At 35.8% G+C, this 17924-nt stretch overlaps 1 protein-coding gene across 12 annotated transcripts; it reads right to left on the reverse strand.

The window, feature by feature from the left end:
• Positions 1 to 990: 990 nt before the first annotated feature.
• LOC111795829 lies at positions 991 to 15612 on the reverse strand. 12 transcript variants are annotated; one of them, XR_002815257.1, is made up of 15 exons: positions 15477 to 15612; positions 15129 to 15260; positions 14615 to 14692; positions 13158 to 14240; positions 12454 to 12539; positions 12246 to 12340; positions 12046 to 12132; positions 11658 to 11960; positions 11038 to 11550; positions 10130 to 10889; positions 9767 to 9997; positions 9549 to 9673; positions 5706 to 6115; positions 2669 to 2794; positions 2240 to 2319 (listed from the first exon to the last, which is right to left on the reverse strand). XR_002815257.1 is itself a non-coding variant. In XM_023678424.1 (14 exons), the coding sequence occupies exons 1-14, from the start codon at positions 15492 to 15494 to the stop codon at positions 1324 to 1326; spliced, it is 4893 nt and encodes a 1630-aa protein (XP_023534192.1). In that variant the 5' UTR covers positions 15495 to 15612; the 3' UTR covers positions 991 to 1323. The 12 variants fall into 12 exon arrangements, 10 of the variants coding, with proteins under 10 accessions (XP_023534192.1, XP_023534191.1, XP_023534195.1 ...); XR_002815258.1 differs by having other exon boundaries at positions 2669 to 2806; XM_023678424.1 differs by lacking the exon at positions 2669 to 2794 and having other exon boundaries at positions 991 to 2319; positions 15153 to 15260.
• Between the last annotated feature and the right edge of the window lie 2312 nt (positions 15613 to 17924).

Consider the following 17924-nt stretch of genomic DNA (forward strand, 5'->3'; position numbering starts at 1 on the left):
CCTTCCAATTTTTTCTGAGTTAAATTGTCGATGAATTTTATGTAAATATTATGCAATTTCTAGAAAAAAACAAATTAAAATTATTTACATTAATAAATAGATAATTTATACTTTTTAAATGCCTTATGCCAATGTTAAACCTAATATTATAGTGATTTTCTTTCAATACAGAATTTAAAATTTAAAATTGGCGTTTCTATTATAACATAAAAGAATAAAAACAAATTAAAAAAAAAACATTTATATATTAATTACAATACTTATTTTATTTTTAAAAAAATATTTTTCGATATTACCTTTAAGATCGATGTTTTTATAAAAATTTCTACAAAATTGAGAATTTTGCACTTTTTTTTATCAGAAATTTGTGATTTAGTTAAGTTAAGTAGGGGCAAACAATTCTTAATTATTGGTACCAAAAATAAAGCAGCAGATTCAGTAGCCCGGACTGCAACAAGAGCTCGGTGTCATTATGTTAATAAAAAACAGCTCGGGGGATGTTAACAAATTGGTCTACTACCGAAACGAGACTTCATAAGTTCAAGGAAAAAATTTTCTTCAACTTTGAAGAATGTTTTGCACAACTTTCTTATTAATAAACTTCACAAATCGTAAAAGTCTTACTAATAGGCTTTAATAACATCTAACTTCACGATTTGAAAAGCGTTTCTTCAAACTTTGCTCGACCATATACGATTTTTTAAAAAGGTAAACACTCTTAAATAAATAGAATGGTTGTCATCAAACTCGAATATGAATAAAGCTTAAGATTCAAATATAAGCTTCTAAATCATGGGAATAGAGAGATTACGGTCGGTGATCTAGACGATCTACCCTTACCATGAATTGTATTAAATTCGAAGCTTCACGAACCCATCGCGATATTTTCCCAGTAAACTTGAGAAGATTGGTCCTTAATATGATCAAAGCATATGAACAAAAGCTTAGACATGTCAAATCCATTAGAAAAAGATGGAAACCAGAGTAGTGTTAAGGTGAATATATGGGTCTCTGACACCCGCGACTGTTAACAAGCAAATATTATTTCTGTTTGTATTCTACTTATATATACAAACGGCCGCAATTCTGATCTTAAACTCAAAAGTGCTCAAGTATGATGTGAATAACTAACAGCATAACCCAGAAACAGAACAAGGTGAAATAATTACTGGTATATACTTTTGAGGAGAGGAATATGAACAGATGGGAAAGCGGGTTCTTGCATAAGAAAGCCCTTGAAAGATCAACTAACCTGGTATACATTTTGTCGATCGAATCCAAATTCGACAACACAAACACGAGCGTAACTACAACATCATATGCCTATTTCTCTGACAAACCCCCGAAGAGAATCAGTGAAGTGTTCACATGCCGCCGATCGGGTAGGAGCTGTTCTGATTTCATAACGTTTTTTGTCGATTGTTGCTTCTCTGGGAATGGGAATGACAAAGACAATGTTAGGGATGCAGAGTCGTCTTCTTCTTCTTCTTCACCATCAATCATCTTTTCCGAGGACTCGCAGTGGTTATGTTTCTCATCTACTAAATCCATAAAGAAAGGGATCATACTCTTCTTTTGTAGTTTAGTTTCTGCCCCCAATGCAAGCTCAAGGTTCGGCACTGCATCGTGATATCGGTCCTCGGGTTTGGATGGAAGATCTAGGTGGTGATCCTCTATTTGATGTGATTCCACAGGGAAGAAGTGCTTTTCAGCAGTTTCAAAATCTTCTGGAATAACATTCATATCACAAACTTTATCACCTCCCTTTTTCTGAAATAGAAACATGGGACCAATATCATTCCGTGGTGAGACGTATGCATCCGATTGTGAAATTATACCACCTGAACTACAACTATTGTCATACGATTTACCAAAGCCCGTCTTCGTCTTTTTGCTTACATGCTCTTCATCCAGCACTATACAATCCACCTCATCCCAAGAAGTACATTGACTAGCACCACTAGAAACTGGAGCTCTCGACTCAAATATTTCGATATGTTGGCGTTTTCTGAGATGGGAGTCTAGACAATGGATTCCTTCGGTATTTAAATCTCTTTTCAAAAGACCTTCGGAGACTGAATTCCCTTCTACTGTCTGGAGTGTAACTTTCTCTCCTTCACAAACCAATCTATCTAAGAATTTCTCTCCAGTACTAGTCTTTTTCACGTCATCAATGGTCTTGATTAATGTTGGCATATCTTCCGCTGCACCGAAGTCCAGCTTCACGTTCTTAGTATCATTAACTCCTACAATTTCTTTAACTTGAATGGATGGTTCAAATTGCTCGCCTTGTATGCTCTCTGAACGACCAGATTCCTTCTGCATAGTAGAACATCAGTGCATCTATTAATCAAACGGGAAAAGGCGTGTTAAGAATCTAAAAGGAACAACTACACCAATTGAAAAAAGGAATGGGAAATAGAGATGTATACCACAACAACAACAACAAAAAAAAAAGGAAATGACAAAGAAATAAAAAGGAATAGTGATACCAGGAATAGGCTGGAGGAAAGAAAAGGGAACGAAAAAAAAATAATCCAGTATTCAGTTATATTTTCTACAATCAGAAAAGAGATTCCAATTCACAACAAGTTGTAGCCAGATATCCAATGGACAACAATAAAACACATTCTAATCCACATTGTATTCATCTCCGAAATAAGCCCACCTAATCATCAATCAATTCACCCACATAACTGATGGGCAAACTTAGGATCACATTAGATTTTCAGTTCATCCAAGCACCTCCAAAACTTCTGCTAGAAAGCCTTCACAGTTTGCTGGTTCTGGCAGGCTAAACCAAGGTCTAGTCAAAAGAAACAAAACAACAACATGGAAAATAGCGATCTAATCTGTTAGGAGGAACTAGGATTATAAAATGAAGAACGGGTGAAACATAAGGTAATTTATAAATACTAACAACAAATTAGAAAACTTGACACATGAGCAAAAGACAAACATCCCACGTTAATCATTATACAACAAAAGACTCATAAAAATTTAGAGAGGCAAGTCCCAAAAATTTTAATCTCGACTCAGTTCCATGAAATAGTTCAAAATAATATCTACTGTTAGTTTCCAACACCACAAGTAACAAAATGGAAATGGCACATAATATCAATTATATCAACATTATAAAAATAAAGATTCTGCAAAAACAAAACAAAAAATTACTAAAAGAGAGAACTTTCATATATTCTTGTTGCTTTTGTGAAAAAAATCATTAATTAAACCCAAAATTATTAATTTACAAACTAAAAAAAAAATTAACCACACAGGAAAAAATAAAAATAATTCATAGATAAACAAAAGTGGGAGTTTTCCAATCACTCACCTTGCTACTCGAAATTTAAAGATAAAATGAAAATTTTGTCCATTTCATTTTGGGACTGGGGGAATTCACTATCCTAATTTTAGCCTGTACTTGTAAGGATTGGTGAAATGGTGTGGGGAAAATGAAAGGCTTTGGCTTCAAATTATTGAAAACATTCAAACTTGTGAAGGAGAATATTAGATGTTAAAGCAAAGCAGTTGAGAATCTAGGGGATAAAAGGGTGGTAAAGCAGCACCGTGGACCTGGATATTAAAGAGAAACGTGTAAGATTTGCCAAAAAAGGAAAGTAATCTAATGATGCAGTTGGAGAAAGACAATATAATCAAAGCTTTCACAAGCAGTATATACTGGGTTCAAAGAAGCAGGATTGTTCACTTGTACTTCAGTGCAGGCACTTGGGAACTCTAAAGTTCCAGGTCCAGATGGATGTTTGGGTGATTGCCTTAGAAAATTCTAAAACATGTTTAAATATGCTTTCTTAGAGATGTTCCAGGACTTTTTTTTTTTTTTTTTTCGTTTTTNCAACTCTTGTATTAAAGAAAACTTCATTTAAATCCCAATGAAAGACCAGTCGGAAAATCTCATCCTATCAGTTTGATAACAACTAAGCATAAAATGCTTCCAATTTGCAAAGACAATGAAATGGTGCTTTCTGTAGTATTTCTGATTTCTAAATGACCTTTTGTCAAGGGGAACTAGATTTTACATCCAATCTCAAGTTCTGATAAGGCAATAGAAGATTTTATAAGAATTGAGGGTGATTCCATAGAGATTGATTTGGGAAAAGACGTAATATGGTCAATTGGGAGTTTTCTGTTGGCAGTGATGAAAAGGTATGGATTCATGAGTAGATGGCTTTAAATGCATAAGAGGATAGACAATGAATACCAGATTCTCGGGTTTCATAAACGAGAAGCCTAGAGGGTGATTTGAGCATCTAGGGTCTTGAGGAAGGAAAGAAGATCCTTTGTCACCCTTTATCACCCTTCCTTTTTGTGTTAGCAGGGGCCGTGTCAAATGATCAATTGGGCAATTGAGAAACGTAACCTCAAGAGGTTCAAGGTGAAGAAAAAGCTCATTTTATTTCATTTTCAATTTGCCATCAATATATCCTCGATCCTTTTGACAGAGTCAAAAAGTTGTTGAAGAAAGGGGATGTGAAGCTTGCAAAATTCCTTTATCCTACATATTTAGGTGTACCTCATGAGAGAAAACCTAGAAGGAAGTAGAGGGAAGGATGCTAAGAAGATGGGAGTTATGGAAAAGGTTATGCTTGTCCAAACCAATTTTGAACCATGCCAGAATTTCCAGCCTAGCAGCCTAGATGATGCCGATTTTCCTACACCAAGAGAGATTGCTCAAAACAGGAAGAGGAAGATGCGATCCTTTGTATGGGAAGGAAACACCATTGAGCCATTTAGTGAACTGGGAAACAACTTTGTTGCAAGTTGAAATTGGTGGTTTAGGTGAAAGGAATGTAAAAAAGACGAAAGATGAAAGATCCGTAGCTCACAAGATGGATTAGGAAGTTCTAAAGAGAAGAAAAGTGGTACCAAATCATTAAATAGAGAAACCAACGTATTGGTTTCTTAACAAATGAAAATCTGGTTGTCAGAAAACTCCTTGGAGGAACCTGATTAATTTTGGGAGGTTTCTGTTTGTTTACTTTGGACTTTTGTAATTAATATTAAATTTTCTTTAATAAAGTAACAATCGAATTCAATTGAAATAATAGAAATGCCTGACTGGTAAGCCGTAATAACATATACAATTAATAGATATTTTTTTGTAACATCGGCATAATTAATATTATAAGACAAGACTAAAAATAATATCCTAATCAACTAACTATTACCGTGGCAACCAAGCATTAGCTCTACAAGTAGTGTGTGTGTGTATATATATATATATATATTTAAAATAAACTATATGTTACTGTAGGTGACACATTAACGAAATGGACTACTTTAAGCTACTTCTACAAACTCGAGGCTAAATGTCCATTTTTTCAACCTACTGATGTCCAAATAGATGCAATACAGAAAAACTCCATGACTAAAAGTGTAATAAAAAGTAAGTTGGTAGTCATGCATTTAAGAAGAACATCCAATTGACAAATTCAACAGCCTACGTGTGTGTATGCAAGCATTGGTAATGATTGTAGATTAAAAATACCATCAAGAACAATAGTTAAACAGAAAAAAGGAAGGGAGACAAGGGTAATGACGACCATAGCAGGTGTGTGGCATCATTGCATGATTGTTGACTGCTATGCTAAGTTTGTGTGTGCATGACTATCCATATACTTGAGAGAGAGAAACATTTCACTTGCACAAAGCTATATGAAAAAATATCCAAAAAGAAACATTACCATGGGGGCAGAGCTAGTGGATCCTTGACAAAATTCCATACTAGTAGATAACAATGGCGATGCTTTTGGTACGACGAACTGATCAACCTGATGGCCTGAATTTTCTAGGGAATTTAATTGTGTCTGGTGAACAGAAGTTTCACATTTGTGACCATCAGCGCGAGTTGCGTCAGAAGTTTGGCCGGCCAAACTGGATGCTTTGCCTGATTTGGGACTATTACAAGCAAATATTTCTTCATCTACATACTTGGCCAAACAAACATCATCAGTCTTTGTTGCTGTCGTATCAGGGAAGTTCTTGTCTAAAGGCACGGCTTCTGTACTATGGATATTTGAAGTCTTCAATGCATCTGAACAATTTACTTTCTTCCCCCTAAACACACCCCATAGGAAAAACAGCATATTCCAATCTGCAGGAAGAGGGGGCATAAGGAGAGAGAGATTGAAACATATTATCAATATACAAGCTCATACAAAGAAGTTAAAAAATTACAAACATGCAACGAAAACGATAATTTCTAAACAACCAAGTAGAAGTATACACATAGATAACTACCAAAACATGAAGTGTGCATCTAAGACAATACTAGGAAAATAAAGAAACCAGTAAAACACAACTCCATCCTTTCATTGTTTTAAACATTCCAAATAGAATTATAAACCATGGACCATATAGATCAAATCGAGTTAAGCTGGTTTGTATATACGGTGAGCTTTCTAGAGATAATAATGTTAAGCTATATTATATAATGATCCTCTTCATTTTATATTACAATTGACGTTACCTTTTTCTAAACGTTTTCAAATTAAGGATCAGTTCAACTCCACTAAAACTAGTTTTGTTACTTCACTCTATTAAGGATTTTGGCCATCTGACAATTGCTCAAATGTGGAATGGCAAGAAAAGAGATTGACCTATAAGTAACCTAGGAGTGATGCTAGGTGGAATTTCAAAAACTCAGCTTTGCCTCACATTTCAAGATATTGTACTTGACTAGCAGTAAAAGGTTCCATCACCTCAAGAAGAGGCTCGCTAATTCGGTGTAAGAAACCCTTTCAGACCCACTTACTTGCTCTCTGCTTTTCCAATTTCAAATTCTAGAGAAGAAGAATAGATAGATGTTTCTAGGGTTTCTCCTCTTCTCTCAGCCTCCTTACTTCATCTACTCGTTCATCTACTCTTCATCAAGGTGCTTCCTATGCGCATTGCTGTTTGCTGCATTTTCACCAGAGTCATAACTGCACTGTGCTAAGTGAATACATTTCAGAGAACTCCATTAGGACTTTCCTTCGGCAATTCTTCTCTCCATTTCCCACCTGACCATATTCCTATGGCTTTCAATCTCTGACTTCAGATCTCCTACTCCCTGTTATCTTAAATCCAAACGACTTGCTTCTCTGCCATTGTGTTAGTGCAGTTTCAGCTAATCAAAATTTATCCATATGTATATTGTTTGTGTTCCACTCTAAGGCGGGTTACATTGTATACGTTTTTGGTAAATAATACACATTCTCACACATTCTCAATAATAGAGAGATTTTTTTTTTCTTTTCTGCCGCATCAGCATCATAATTAGTATTTTTTTTTTGGTAACTAATGGTCTTGTTAACTCAGGAACTAAAAGGAAGCCTCACTGGAACCATAGTGGGGAAGTATATGATTTAGAAACTTAGAAACCAAAAGGATACTAAACTCAAGATTCCAGAACCAAAAGGGTTATTTTTCCCAAGAATTCTTGAATATTTAGGCAATAGAACCATAGTGGTTTGACCTACTGATGATTGAAGCAAGTTAATAAAGTTCTTTTTGCTATATTTTATAGAAAGAATAAAAATTGATGCTGCAGTCTGCACTACGGCTTCTTGGTGCAAATATTCTTCCATATTTCATCATTAAATTTATAACTTATCCTCTTCATTATCTGGTTGAAGAACTTTTTTATACCTCGCTTGGATTGGGGTCCTTCCCCTCTGGCTCTGGTTCATAATATCAATGAAATTGTCTCTTTTCAAGGAAAAAGAAAAGAAGTTTATGGAAGAGAAATTGTTCAAACTTCAGGGTGACCACTGACCACCTAGGATGTTAATAAGTTATTCCTAAATGTGATACAATCAAATTGATTGATACATGAAGTTAGTCATGTTGTGTGTGGTTTAAATACTCATGATAAAATATATATATATATAGATATAGATACTCTGCAACATTTTTCTTAAAACAAAATCAAACTTGTATTAAAATGAATGAAAGAGCAAGGAAGACATACAGAAACAAAGGCAAAAAAATGAATAAAAGAGCCTCGAGAACCAAATATACAATCATTATAAAAATTCTAAAGGGTTAGAAGCCTCTAGTTAATTTAAGGATTAAGAATTCTTGTTTTGAGGGAGCAGGGAAGGGTTTAGGGTTTATCACCAAAAAAGTGCCCGAGGACTTCAGTAACAACCAAATAATCTGGGAAAAGCTCCTCCAGACATCTCAATGAAAGAGAACTCGAAAGAATGAGATGCAAACTCTTCTAGACCTGCTTTCACATAGATGATACACCACTATGGTCCAATAATTACAGAGAGAAGACCTCTCGATGAAGTTGATGATGTCAATACTAGCATAATAACAAGCTAAAAGAAATATCTACCCTATTCTTACGGATTTTGAACTTCAAAGCCTGACAAAGAAAGGGGTAAAAAAGTGAGTGAGGGAAGCTCGAAAGTGACAGAAAAACAATTACATGAGAAAGTTCCTAAGGACTCAAGAGACAAACATCTATTCTTATGTCCATAAAAAGGCAAAGTCCATGATAAGAAAGAGAAGGAAGAGCATATTAATAATCTCCCTTGGATCAAGATTCTTGCATCCTGAAAGTTATGAAATCTCCCCAAAGTAAAGCACAAAGACAATACTGACAAATTTAACCAAAGAAAGATTATAAAGTTGAAGGACAAAAGAAGAAGAATAAGGCCATGTTCAATCCAATGGTCTCCTTTGGTGAGCTCGCTTTTTGTTTACCTTTGTACATTCTTTTATTGAAAAAGCTCATTGAGAAAGCTCGGTTTTCTTATAAAAATAAAAAATAAAAAAACAAAAACAAAAACAAAGGTAAAATGTCCTAACCAATCTTCCAATCCAAATCGTCTCGTCAAATTAATGTCCTGTTCATTAGAGTTGAGTTTTACTTGCCCATATTCACTTAAAATGATTCAAATGGAAAATGCCCTAGCCACTCGGGTGCAGGGGGAAGGTGGGGATTTAATTGATCAATGCAATAGAGGCTTTGGCTTGGGAAATATGGATAGAGAGGAACTATCAAACCTGAAATGAAACAGAATGTGATTGGGAGGAAGTCTCCGATTTGCTCAAGATACCATATTCTTCTTAGGTTACCATATTCTATCCTGTAGCGTCTTTTTCTGTTCTCTAATCTTAAAAAAGCTGGTTTAGGTATCAAACTTACACAGCACTACATCAACTCCTATTTTTCCCAAATTATAAAATACAAAAACAGACCTACACCTTAAAGTTCTCACTCTGTATAAACCTGGGCATTGAACAAGAAGGCTCCATAGGAGGAAGAAGGCACACCATGAGATGTTAAAGATAAACAAAATGTCACCCACAAGCAATTGAAGAAAACATAATACACAAAATAATAAACCAAACATTCCCTCTCTAATTTATACACATCTATGAGGATTCATATAATAAGTAGAAGACCTTTTCTAGATATCTTCAAACATCATGTAAGAAGGACAACTTGGGGACAATCTGACACACAATTTCAAATACCAATTTGATAAGTAGCCACTTATTTTGAAATGATAAAGAACTCAATGAATTCTTACGTTGTGAATTTTCAGGGAGCTGATTTGAAGGGAATATCAAGAGCTCGACACCATCAAGGTTTCCTTTGAGTGCTAAATCATTCTTGATCATATGATCCAGTACATTTCTGTAATTTCTCTCATAACTAGAATCACAAAAAATACGGTCAAAAGAAAGATCAGAGACTTGCATGAAAGCCAAAGGAAAGATTATGAATGGAAAATGTTGAAAGTGACACCTGTGAATATCGCTTGCAAAGAAGTACAGAGCAATATTATCTTCTTTCACACCACAGTCATGAAATTGGGAGGGCCATGTGCTCAAGCGAGGTACTTCTTTCAAAGAAATATTGTGGGGAAGTCTGTTTGCCACTTCAATAACTTTTGATGATGCACAAGTTGACAGATGAGCCTGAATTCCATCACAAAAATCTGGAAGTTTCCCACCCCTATGCAACTCAAAACCACCCCTTCAAGAAAACAACAAAAGGTAGTTTCAATGATTCGCAGTAGATGATAAAATCTATAGTAGTATGCTTTTAAAGAAAGAGACTGAAACAAATCAACCAAAATCAATGAGGAAACTCAAATGAGAATCTTACTGCCATATATATTCATACTCCGGTATCACTGACATCTTCAGCAAAAGTGAGGTTGTTGAACCACGACCCAACAACTCTTTCATCCTAACCTTTTCCCCAGGAATGGTAGTTGAAACTGTATCCTCCAATTTTGAAGGAACAGGAGCCTCAAGATTGAGCACGACAGATGGCTTAGAAATATTTGCAGCTGGTTGCCTATGAAAGCTAGTAGCAGAACTAGTGACAGTTGCCTTCCCTTCGTATGCTCTTTCAGCAGAAATCTCGTTTTTTAACTTGTTTGAAAATGGAAATTGATCTTGATGCACTGTATCACTATTTGAAACCGTGCTTGATGAGGAAACTTCATCAGATTGGTCACTAAATTTTCTCCTTTTATATATTTCAGGTCTTCTAAGCAATGCTGCTTGAATTGCGGCCTTCAACTTGTTCTCCTCACACGTCTCCTCTCTAGAGCTACTTGTATTATTATCAGCAACATAAGGACTACCACTAATACAAGAATCTGTAGCATGTTCAGTTCCTTTACATTTTTGACACTGACCACTTTTTGGACTAGTAGCAACAGTAGGCTTCGATAAATTTGCAGAACTCTCCCTATTCTTCTCATCTTGTCCTATCATTTCTCGTGACCTTCCATTATCACTATAAGACGGCCTCTCAACAGTTAAGGAACTGGATAATGGCTCCTCCTTGGGGCTAACATGATTTATCTTTTGATCAACAGAAGAACTGCAAATTCCATTAGTGGATAGGGCCCTAACTGTAAAAACAAATGAAAATATTAACTAATGCCATTAGCGAAAAACATGCCTGTAAAACTTACAAAACTAGAAATTAGTGAGTAAGAGCATCAGGCCCAAAGAAGCAAATATGATATTAATTCTATCCAGCCATCAGAAACATCATACCTGGACTGAGTGGATTATCTACACCCTTATGAACTAGACTGCTTCTCAATTTGGAGTGAGTACTTGAGACTCCATCAGATTGCATAACTTTTTGATCTCGATTGTTGCTTACAGATGACAAATTGGTTTCATCACGCAATGAGAGCTTTTGATCAACCTTAGATGTTGAAACAGAACTTGTTGTAACTGAACTAATCCAGGAACGATCTACTTTTGGTGGATTTTTCCTTTCTAATATACTCCTGTCCTTCACTTGTTTTATACCTTTAGGATCCTGGCCATGAGGAAACTTAGACGGTAACATTTTAACTTTTGATTCACCCATGACTACACGTCCAGAATTTGGAGTTTTAAATGATTGAGATTTTCCTAAAGCTCTGGCAGGCCCCTCCTTGACTTCAAGGAAGGTATGTTCTCTAGCACCCCTTGGCTTTTGGGGTATAAACTCATCAACAAGTTTGACCTTCGGTTTGGAATTTAAGGTGTTGAATGAATTAGACTTTAAAAGAGAACCTGTATGTTGAAACCAATAGGCAAATGCATAAACAATAAACAATCTGCACAAACATGAGGTAAAAATGTTGAAACTAAAAAACGGCCATATACGGTTGCTTATTTACCCTTGAGTGTCTGAAGTCTTGAACCAACAGATGGTGAGCGAGCCATTTCTGAAAGATCACTACTACATTGATCACCCAAACTCTTTGGTTGAGAAAAAGCCAGTTTCCCTTTATCTAAGCTTTTTGATGAAAAATCACGGGATAATCCAATACTCCTGCCAGGGCTGGATGCTTTTGTTGAACCTTTGTTAGTTTCAAGGACCTGTCTTTTTGCAGCTACAGATACATCAACATTTTCTACGTTCTTCTTGCCAAAGTTTCTCATACTTGAGCTATCTCTACTTACTCTTTTTCCCTCAGCATCTAAGCATTCAGTGTGGCAATAAAATAAAAGTTGTTAACGAGAATGTCCTTAAAATTGACATCTAATTTTCAGCATTTCTCTTACCAGAAACTTGGGTACTTGGACTGATGACGTTTGTCCTTCTCCCTTCATCTTCTTTTTTATAGGAAAGGTTGCCATTCCCTTCAACATCTGAAAATTAATTGCACTATGAGATCATAATATGCTCCAAAAACATGGGCAAATTCTATGTTCCCTTTTCTTCTTAGTTACTACAGCTCCATAAACATAAATTACAAGGTCACCTTGCTTCTGGATTTCCTTTTCTTCCGCAGACTTGCATTCTTCACACAGCCAGTCACCTTCAGGAACTTTATCAAGCCTTTCTCGCATGCAATAGCTGATACAAAGGAGTTGTTAGTACACTTCATCTTTGGTTTTACAAGAGTAAAAGCAATTAATGATACAAAAGTATGCCAAAGTATAATTGAAATGAAAGGGCCACGTCCTTACGTGTGTTCTGCACCATCAGTGCACCTACTACATATAGCAAGTAAATCCTCACGACCAGCATCACCACAAATATCACAAACTTTGACCTGATTACCAATGGAAGTAAGAGAACAGCCAGAGTTCAAAATCAAACTAAAACACTTGAGGTAAAGCAAATAAAAGAATTTATGCAGTAAAACTTCTCAATAATACACAAGTAATGGTAAGAACACCGTGAGAGAGAGAATTCCAACAGCACCTGCACAAGCAGCCTTTCCCTGTACAAATCTATCCTAATATGTTACGGGCTTGGTCACATGATGACATCGACTAAGTTACTAACCCGATCCAGTGTTTACTTATATGGGGTCACCAATTAACCTTCGAGGCAAGAACCAGAGAAAAAGCAAACCAAAAGGAGAGGTAATTCAGACAGAAACTATAAAACACAATCAATCAGGAACAATGTAGTATCAATTTTCTCCATGTATATTTTGACTCAGAAGACTTGAACCAGAATCCAATCATATCTCGACTCTAAATCATAATCCTAGGGACCAATACTACATGAAAAACATTTATTACCAACTGACCCATACATTGTGAAATGAACCAACCAAAGGCTAGAATAGATGAAAGATAAAAGGAAAAGAATTGTAGAGTTGCAAGTTCCATAGAGGAAATAAAAGGGGCTGCTTGATAATAAAGAATTTAATCCAACTCACATCATGCTCTACAATATCCGATTCATCACTCTCTGATCCAGATGCAGACTGCAAATAGGGCTCCTTCACATCAGATTTCCCAGACAAGTCCTTGAAATTTTCATCTTGCTCATCTTCATACTGATTTTTCACGTCTCCATCAGGAGGCTCACTTTTATCATCATGAATCTCTTTTTCTGACTTCAGTAAAATTTGTGAAGGAACCTTGGAATCATCACAAACCTTGTTGCATGTGTTGGTAACAGATTTTTCCCCATGAGGTGGAACACTAACGGCTTCTCTAGTCAAAGAGTCATTATGCACCATAGATGATTCTAATGGTTCTTCCTTCACACAAGTGGATGGATTCTGTTCAAAACCCATTTCAGATAATGGTTTACCACTTGGAGAAAGAGAGTGTAGAGCACGTTCGTCCGTAGACCTGTTGTGAACCTCTTTAGAAGCAGGAATCTCTGAAAAAGCTAATTTGGAGGAAAATACTACCTTGTCTGATCCTTCTCGACATAAACTACCCACTGAAGCAGAACCATGTGATAATTTTTTATTGTCCATAATCTTCTGGTGAGAAACCACTGCCATATTTGCATTACTAGATCCACTAATGCATGAAGTGTTGTCATCATGGCCCTCTGCACCGATACTCTCATGCTTCTCCAAAACGGTTTGAACGGATGACTCAGAAGCAATATGTCCCTCTGCAACTATTCCACTATATAACTGTTTACGCATGTCAATGTCTATTGAAGTGTCATCCCAATTAGATGACCTTATAGTTGCCGTACTATCAGCATTTTCAGAAAAGGAATCGTGACCAGAGTTAACACTAAGTAGAGAGCTTGCACATGCTCTACTCTTCACGGAGGATATAGCATCAGCACCATTAGCAGAATACTGACTTGTAGAGTTAACATGACTGGTTTCATCAGAAAATTCTTCTGTCTTTGAAACTGTGTGTGCTCGTTGAAGATGCATACAAGATGAACAAGGTGCAGAGCACACATTACAAGTTCCAGACTCGCCTCTCATATGAACTGGCTGATTCATGAAGCAGTTGGTAAAGTTTTTACTTGACTGAGGTGATACCTAAAAAGATGAAGTAAGATTAGCTATACAGAACGTACTCATTTCCTTTCTTTTTTAGCAACTGTCAAACTAAACAAATATACAGCCAATCACCCTACCACATTGCTAGAATGGGAAATGAAAATCAATATAACAAATCACCAAAATCCAGTATCCCAAGGAATGAAATACCCAAAATGTGAACTTAGTGGCTAAGCAATAACATCGACTTTCTATAAACAGTTGATATTCAATACCATTGGAATGTTCTACATTTTCCACAATAAAAATAAAACTTAAAAGGGTACTATGCCATTGGAGATTAAGATATGCACTGGCAAAAGAAATTTATATTAATTAAGTACCATATAATGCAAATTACCCGGTTATCTCACCATATGTCTCTGAATTTCATTGTCAGCCTTCTCAATAGACCCTTGTGTGCGACAACTTTGTCTTAGATCTGGTGTAATCTAAAAAGCAAGCAGAAACGACATTAATAACCATCCTCCTACATTCAGAAGAAACCAAAAAAAAAAAAAAAAAAAAAAAAAAAAAAACCACCGCACAAAGAAACTGGAATCGACACCATTGCACGGATACCAGTGAAAGCAAGCAATAACCTCTCTTAAAAGCGGCAGCAAAAAGAATTATACAACAATAACTGCGACGTACAAACCCAGAAAAAGAAAACGAGAAACATTCAGTTGGCCAAAAAGAACCCTAATTCTGAAAGCACACACACAAAAAAGCCAATCCCATAGCACCCAGACAGACTATTATCGCAAAAATTGAAGAAAGCAAGCAACCAATCCGTTCCAAACCGAAAAAAGACCAAACAAAAATCCAATGAAACTCCCAAAAAGAACAAGAATCAAAACAACCCAAATCAAAAACCAAAAAGAGAACCCAAAATTGAAAACGATTGCATGCCTCCGACTCAAAAACCGGCTCCACATCATCGTATAGCACGTCGAAAGCCCGTTCCTTCCTCTTGGCCGCCATGAGCAACACGATCGGTAGCAACTGATGATAAGAATCCTAATCACCAAACACAGCCAAACAACCCAGTGTCCTCCTTGAGTGGTAATCGAAGAAATTGTAGAGTAGATTTATGTAAAATTATACAGAATATAAATGGTAATCGTACAATTACACACAGATAAACAAACACCTCCAGACGAGAAAGAGCAGGTTGAGGATCTGGTAACTAATAGTAAAACCAAAGAAGATTAAAATGAAATGTAATTATCTCACTAATTTTCCTCCTCTCATTCAGCTATAAAATTCGTGAAAATCCAATCGAACTGTTCCCCCTTTCTTTCTTTCTCTCTCTCTCTCTCTCTATCTTCTTTCCCGAATTTTCTCTCCTACATTTTCCCGAGAAAATGAGTAAATGGGAAACGCATTCAATTTTTATTTAAACCCCATTATATATTCTTCGCATTTATTAATAAATCAATGTTATTTATTCAATTTTTTATTTATTTATTTTTAAATATTAACTTAAAATTTATAATTCTATATATTTTAAAAAATTATTTGAGAATAAATAATAAAATTAAAACTAATAATAAATTGAGATTATTCAATTAAATGAAACTAATTTATTTTTTTGTTTTAATTTTTTATTTAATTAATATGATATATTATAGCATAATTAGTTCAAATTATCATTTTAAAAGTCTATTCCTAATTTTTTTTAAAATTATTATTGTATTAAAAAAAATTAATGCTTATTAAATTTATTTGAAAAAACCATTAAGATTAAATTAAATTAATACTAATTTCAAGATAATAAAGCATTTCTAAGTAAACTATAAAAAAAAAAAATCATTTTAATCATTTTTGCTTAGCAAAAGATTATTTAAAATGGAGTACACGTGCGAGGAATAAACACGTGTGGAGTAGTTGGAAATAATGGCACGTGACAGGCATGTGGATTTGGTTTAAGAGAGCATTGGGCTACCATGAGCCCGTGGGCCCCCGGGTTGGCTCACATTTTTGGACCGTTGATACAGATACTTTTTTTTATTATTTTATTTTTTAATTTAAAGATAAAAACGGAGGTTTTTTTGTGTGCTTTGGATCAATGGGAGAACGACACGTGTTGTTTCGATGGAAGCATATATCTTCCCGTTTTGTGATTGGCACGCTTAAAAGTGACAGCTAAGTAATTGTATTTTTCCCCTTCTTTGGAGGAGAGAGAATCCTATAAGAAATGGAAATTAATGGAAATTGGACTTTGATACTTAATATGGCTAAGTCATAAAGTATGACATTTTATTTTATTTTTGGAAAGAATACATCATAGTTTTGAATGATCTTTTTTTTTAATTATTATTATTATGGTTTTTTTTTTTTAATATTCTAAAGAAATAATTATATAGTTTTTTTTTACAATAAATTGAAAAAAATCAACTTTTTATGTAACGGCCCAGACCCACAGAAATTGTCCTCTTTGAGCTTCTCCTTTCGGGTTTCCCCTCAAGACTTTAAAATGGTATTAGACCCGTGCCAGCCTTCTCGTTGTTCCCCAAAGGGGGTACACATGAGGCAACGTGTCAATAAGGACGCTGGCCCCAAAGGGGTGGATTTGGTGGAGTCCCACATCGATAAGAGAAAGGAACGAGTGTCAGCGAGGACGCTAGTCCCTGAAGGGGGGTGGATTTGGTGGAGTCCCACATCGATAAGAGAAAGGAACGAGTGCCAGCGAGGACGCTAGTCCCTGAAGGGGGGTGGATTGTGATGTCCCACATTGGTTGGGAGGAGAACAAAACACCCTATGTGGGTGTGGAAAAGTTCCCCTTAGTAGACGCGTTTTAAAGTCTTGAGGGGAAGCCTGGAAGGGAAAGTTCAAAGAGGACAATATCTCGTTTTCAGTTTTTATGTGACGGCCCATACTCTCCGTTAGCAGATATTGTCTTCTTTGGATTTTCCCTTTCAAGCTTCCTCTCACGGTTTTAAAATGGTATCGGAGCCTGACACCTGACGATGTAACAGCCTTCTCGCTGTTCCCCGAAGGGGGGTAAACATGAGGCAATGTGCCAGGACGCTGGGCCCCAAAGGGAATGGATTTGGTGGGGTCCCACATCGATTGGAGAAAGGAACGAGTGTCAGCGAGGACACTGGGCCTCGAAAGGGAGTGGATTGTGATGTCCCACACTGGTTGAGGAGGAGAACAAAACACCATTTATAAAGATGTGGAAACTTTCCCCTAATAGACGCGTTTTAAAGCCTTGAGAGGAAACAAGGAAAGTCAAAAGAGAACAATATCTCGTTTTCATTAGTTTTTAATAGTCTTTGATCAATCTAAGATTCTCATTAGTTTTTATTACGACATTACGATAGTAACATTTTTCTTTATATTAGAATATTTAATAGTAATGGTCGTTGTTGTTTTGTTTTGCTCGATGTTTGGTTCTATAGAGGTCCCCTCCTTCAAAGAGTCATTTTAATGTACCTAATTCGTTGAAAGCTATGGTTTTAGACTTTTTATACTTATATAGTTCGTGGAGGTGATCGTATGCTTATTACTTAATTGACCTTGTTAGAGATTTTTTATAAAATTCTCTTCGTGCGACCTTATGTAAGTAGAAAAGACTTGGCAGCTTAAACTCTTACTTCGAGAGTACTATGTTCAAGTAGGAACCTGGTGTCTTAGATATCATATATTTATGGTTTAGGAGTATCATCTTTAAGCAA

The sequence above is a fragment of the Cucurbita pepo genome, chromosome LG05, assembly GCF_002806865.2.
Source record: "Cucurbita pepo subsp. pepo cultivar mu-cu-16 chromosome LG05, ASM280686v2, whole genome shotgun sequence".
NCBI classification, from domain to species: domain Eukaryota; kingdom Viridiplantae; phylum Streptophyta; class Magnoliopsida; order Cucurbitales; family Cucurbitaceae; genus Cucurbita; species Cucurbita pepo.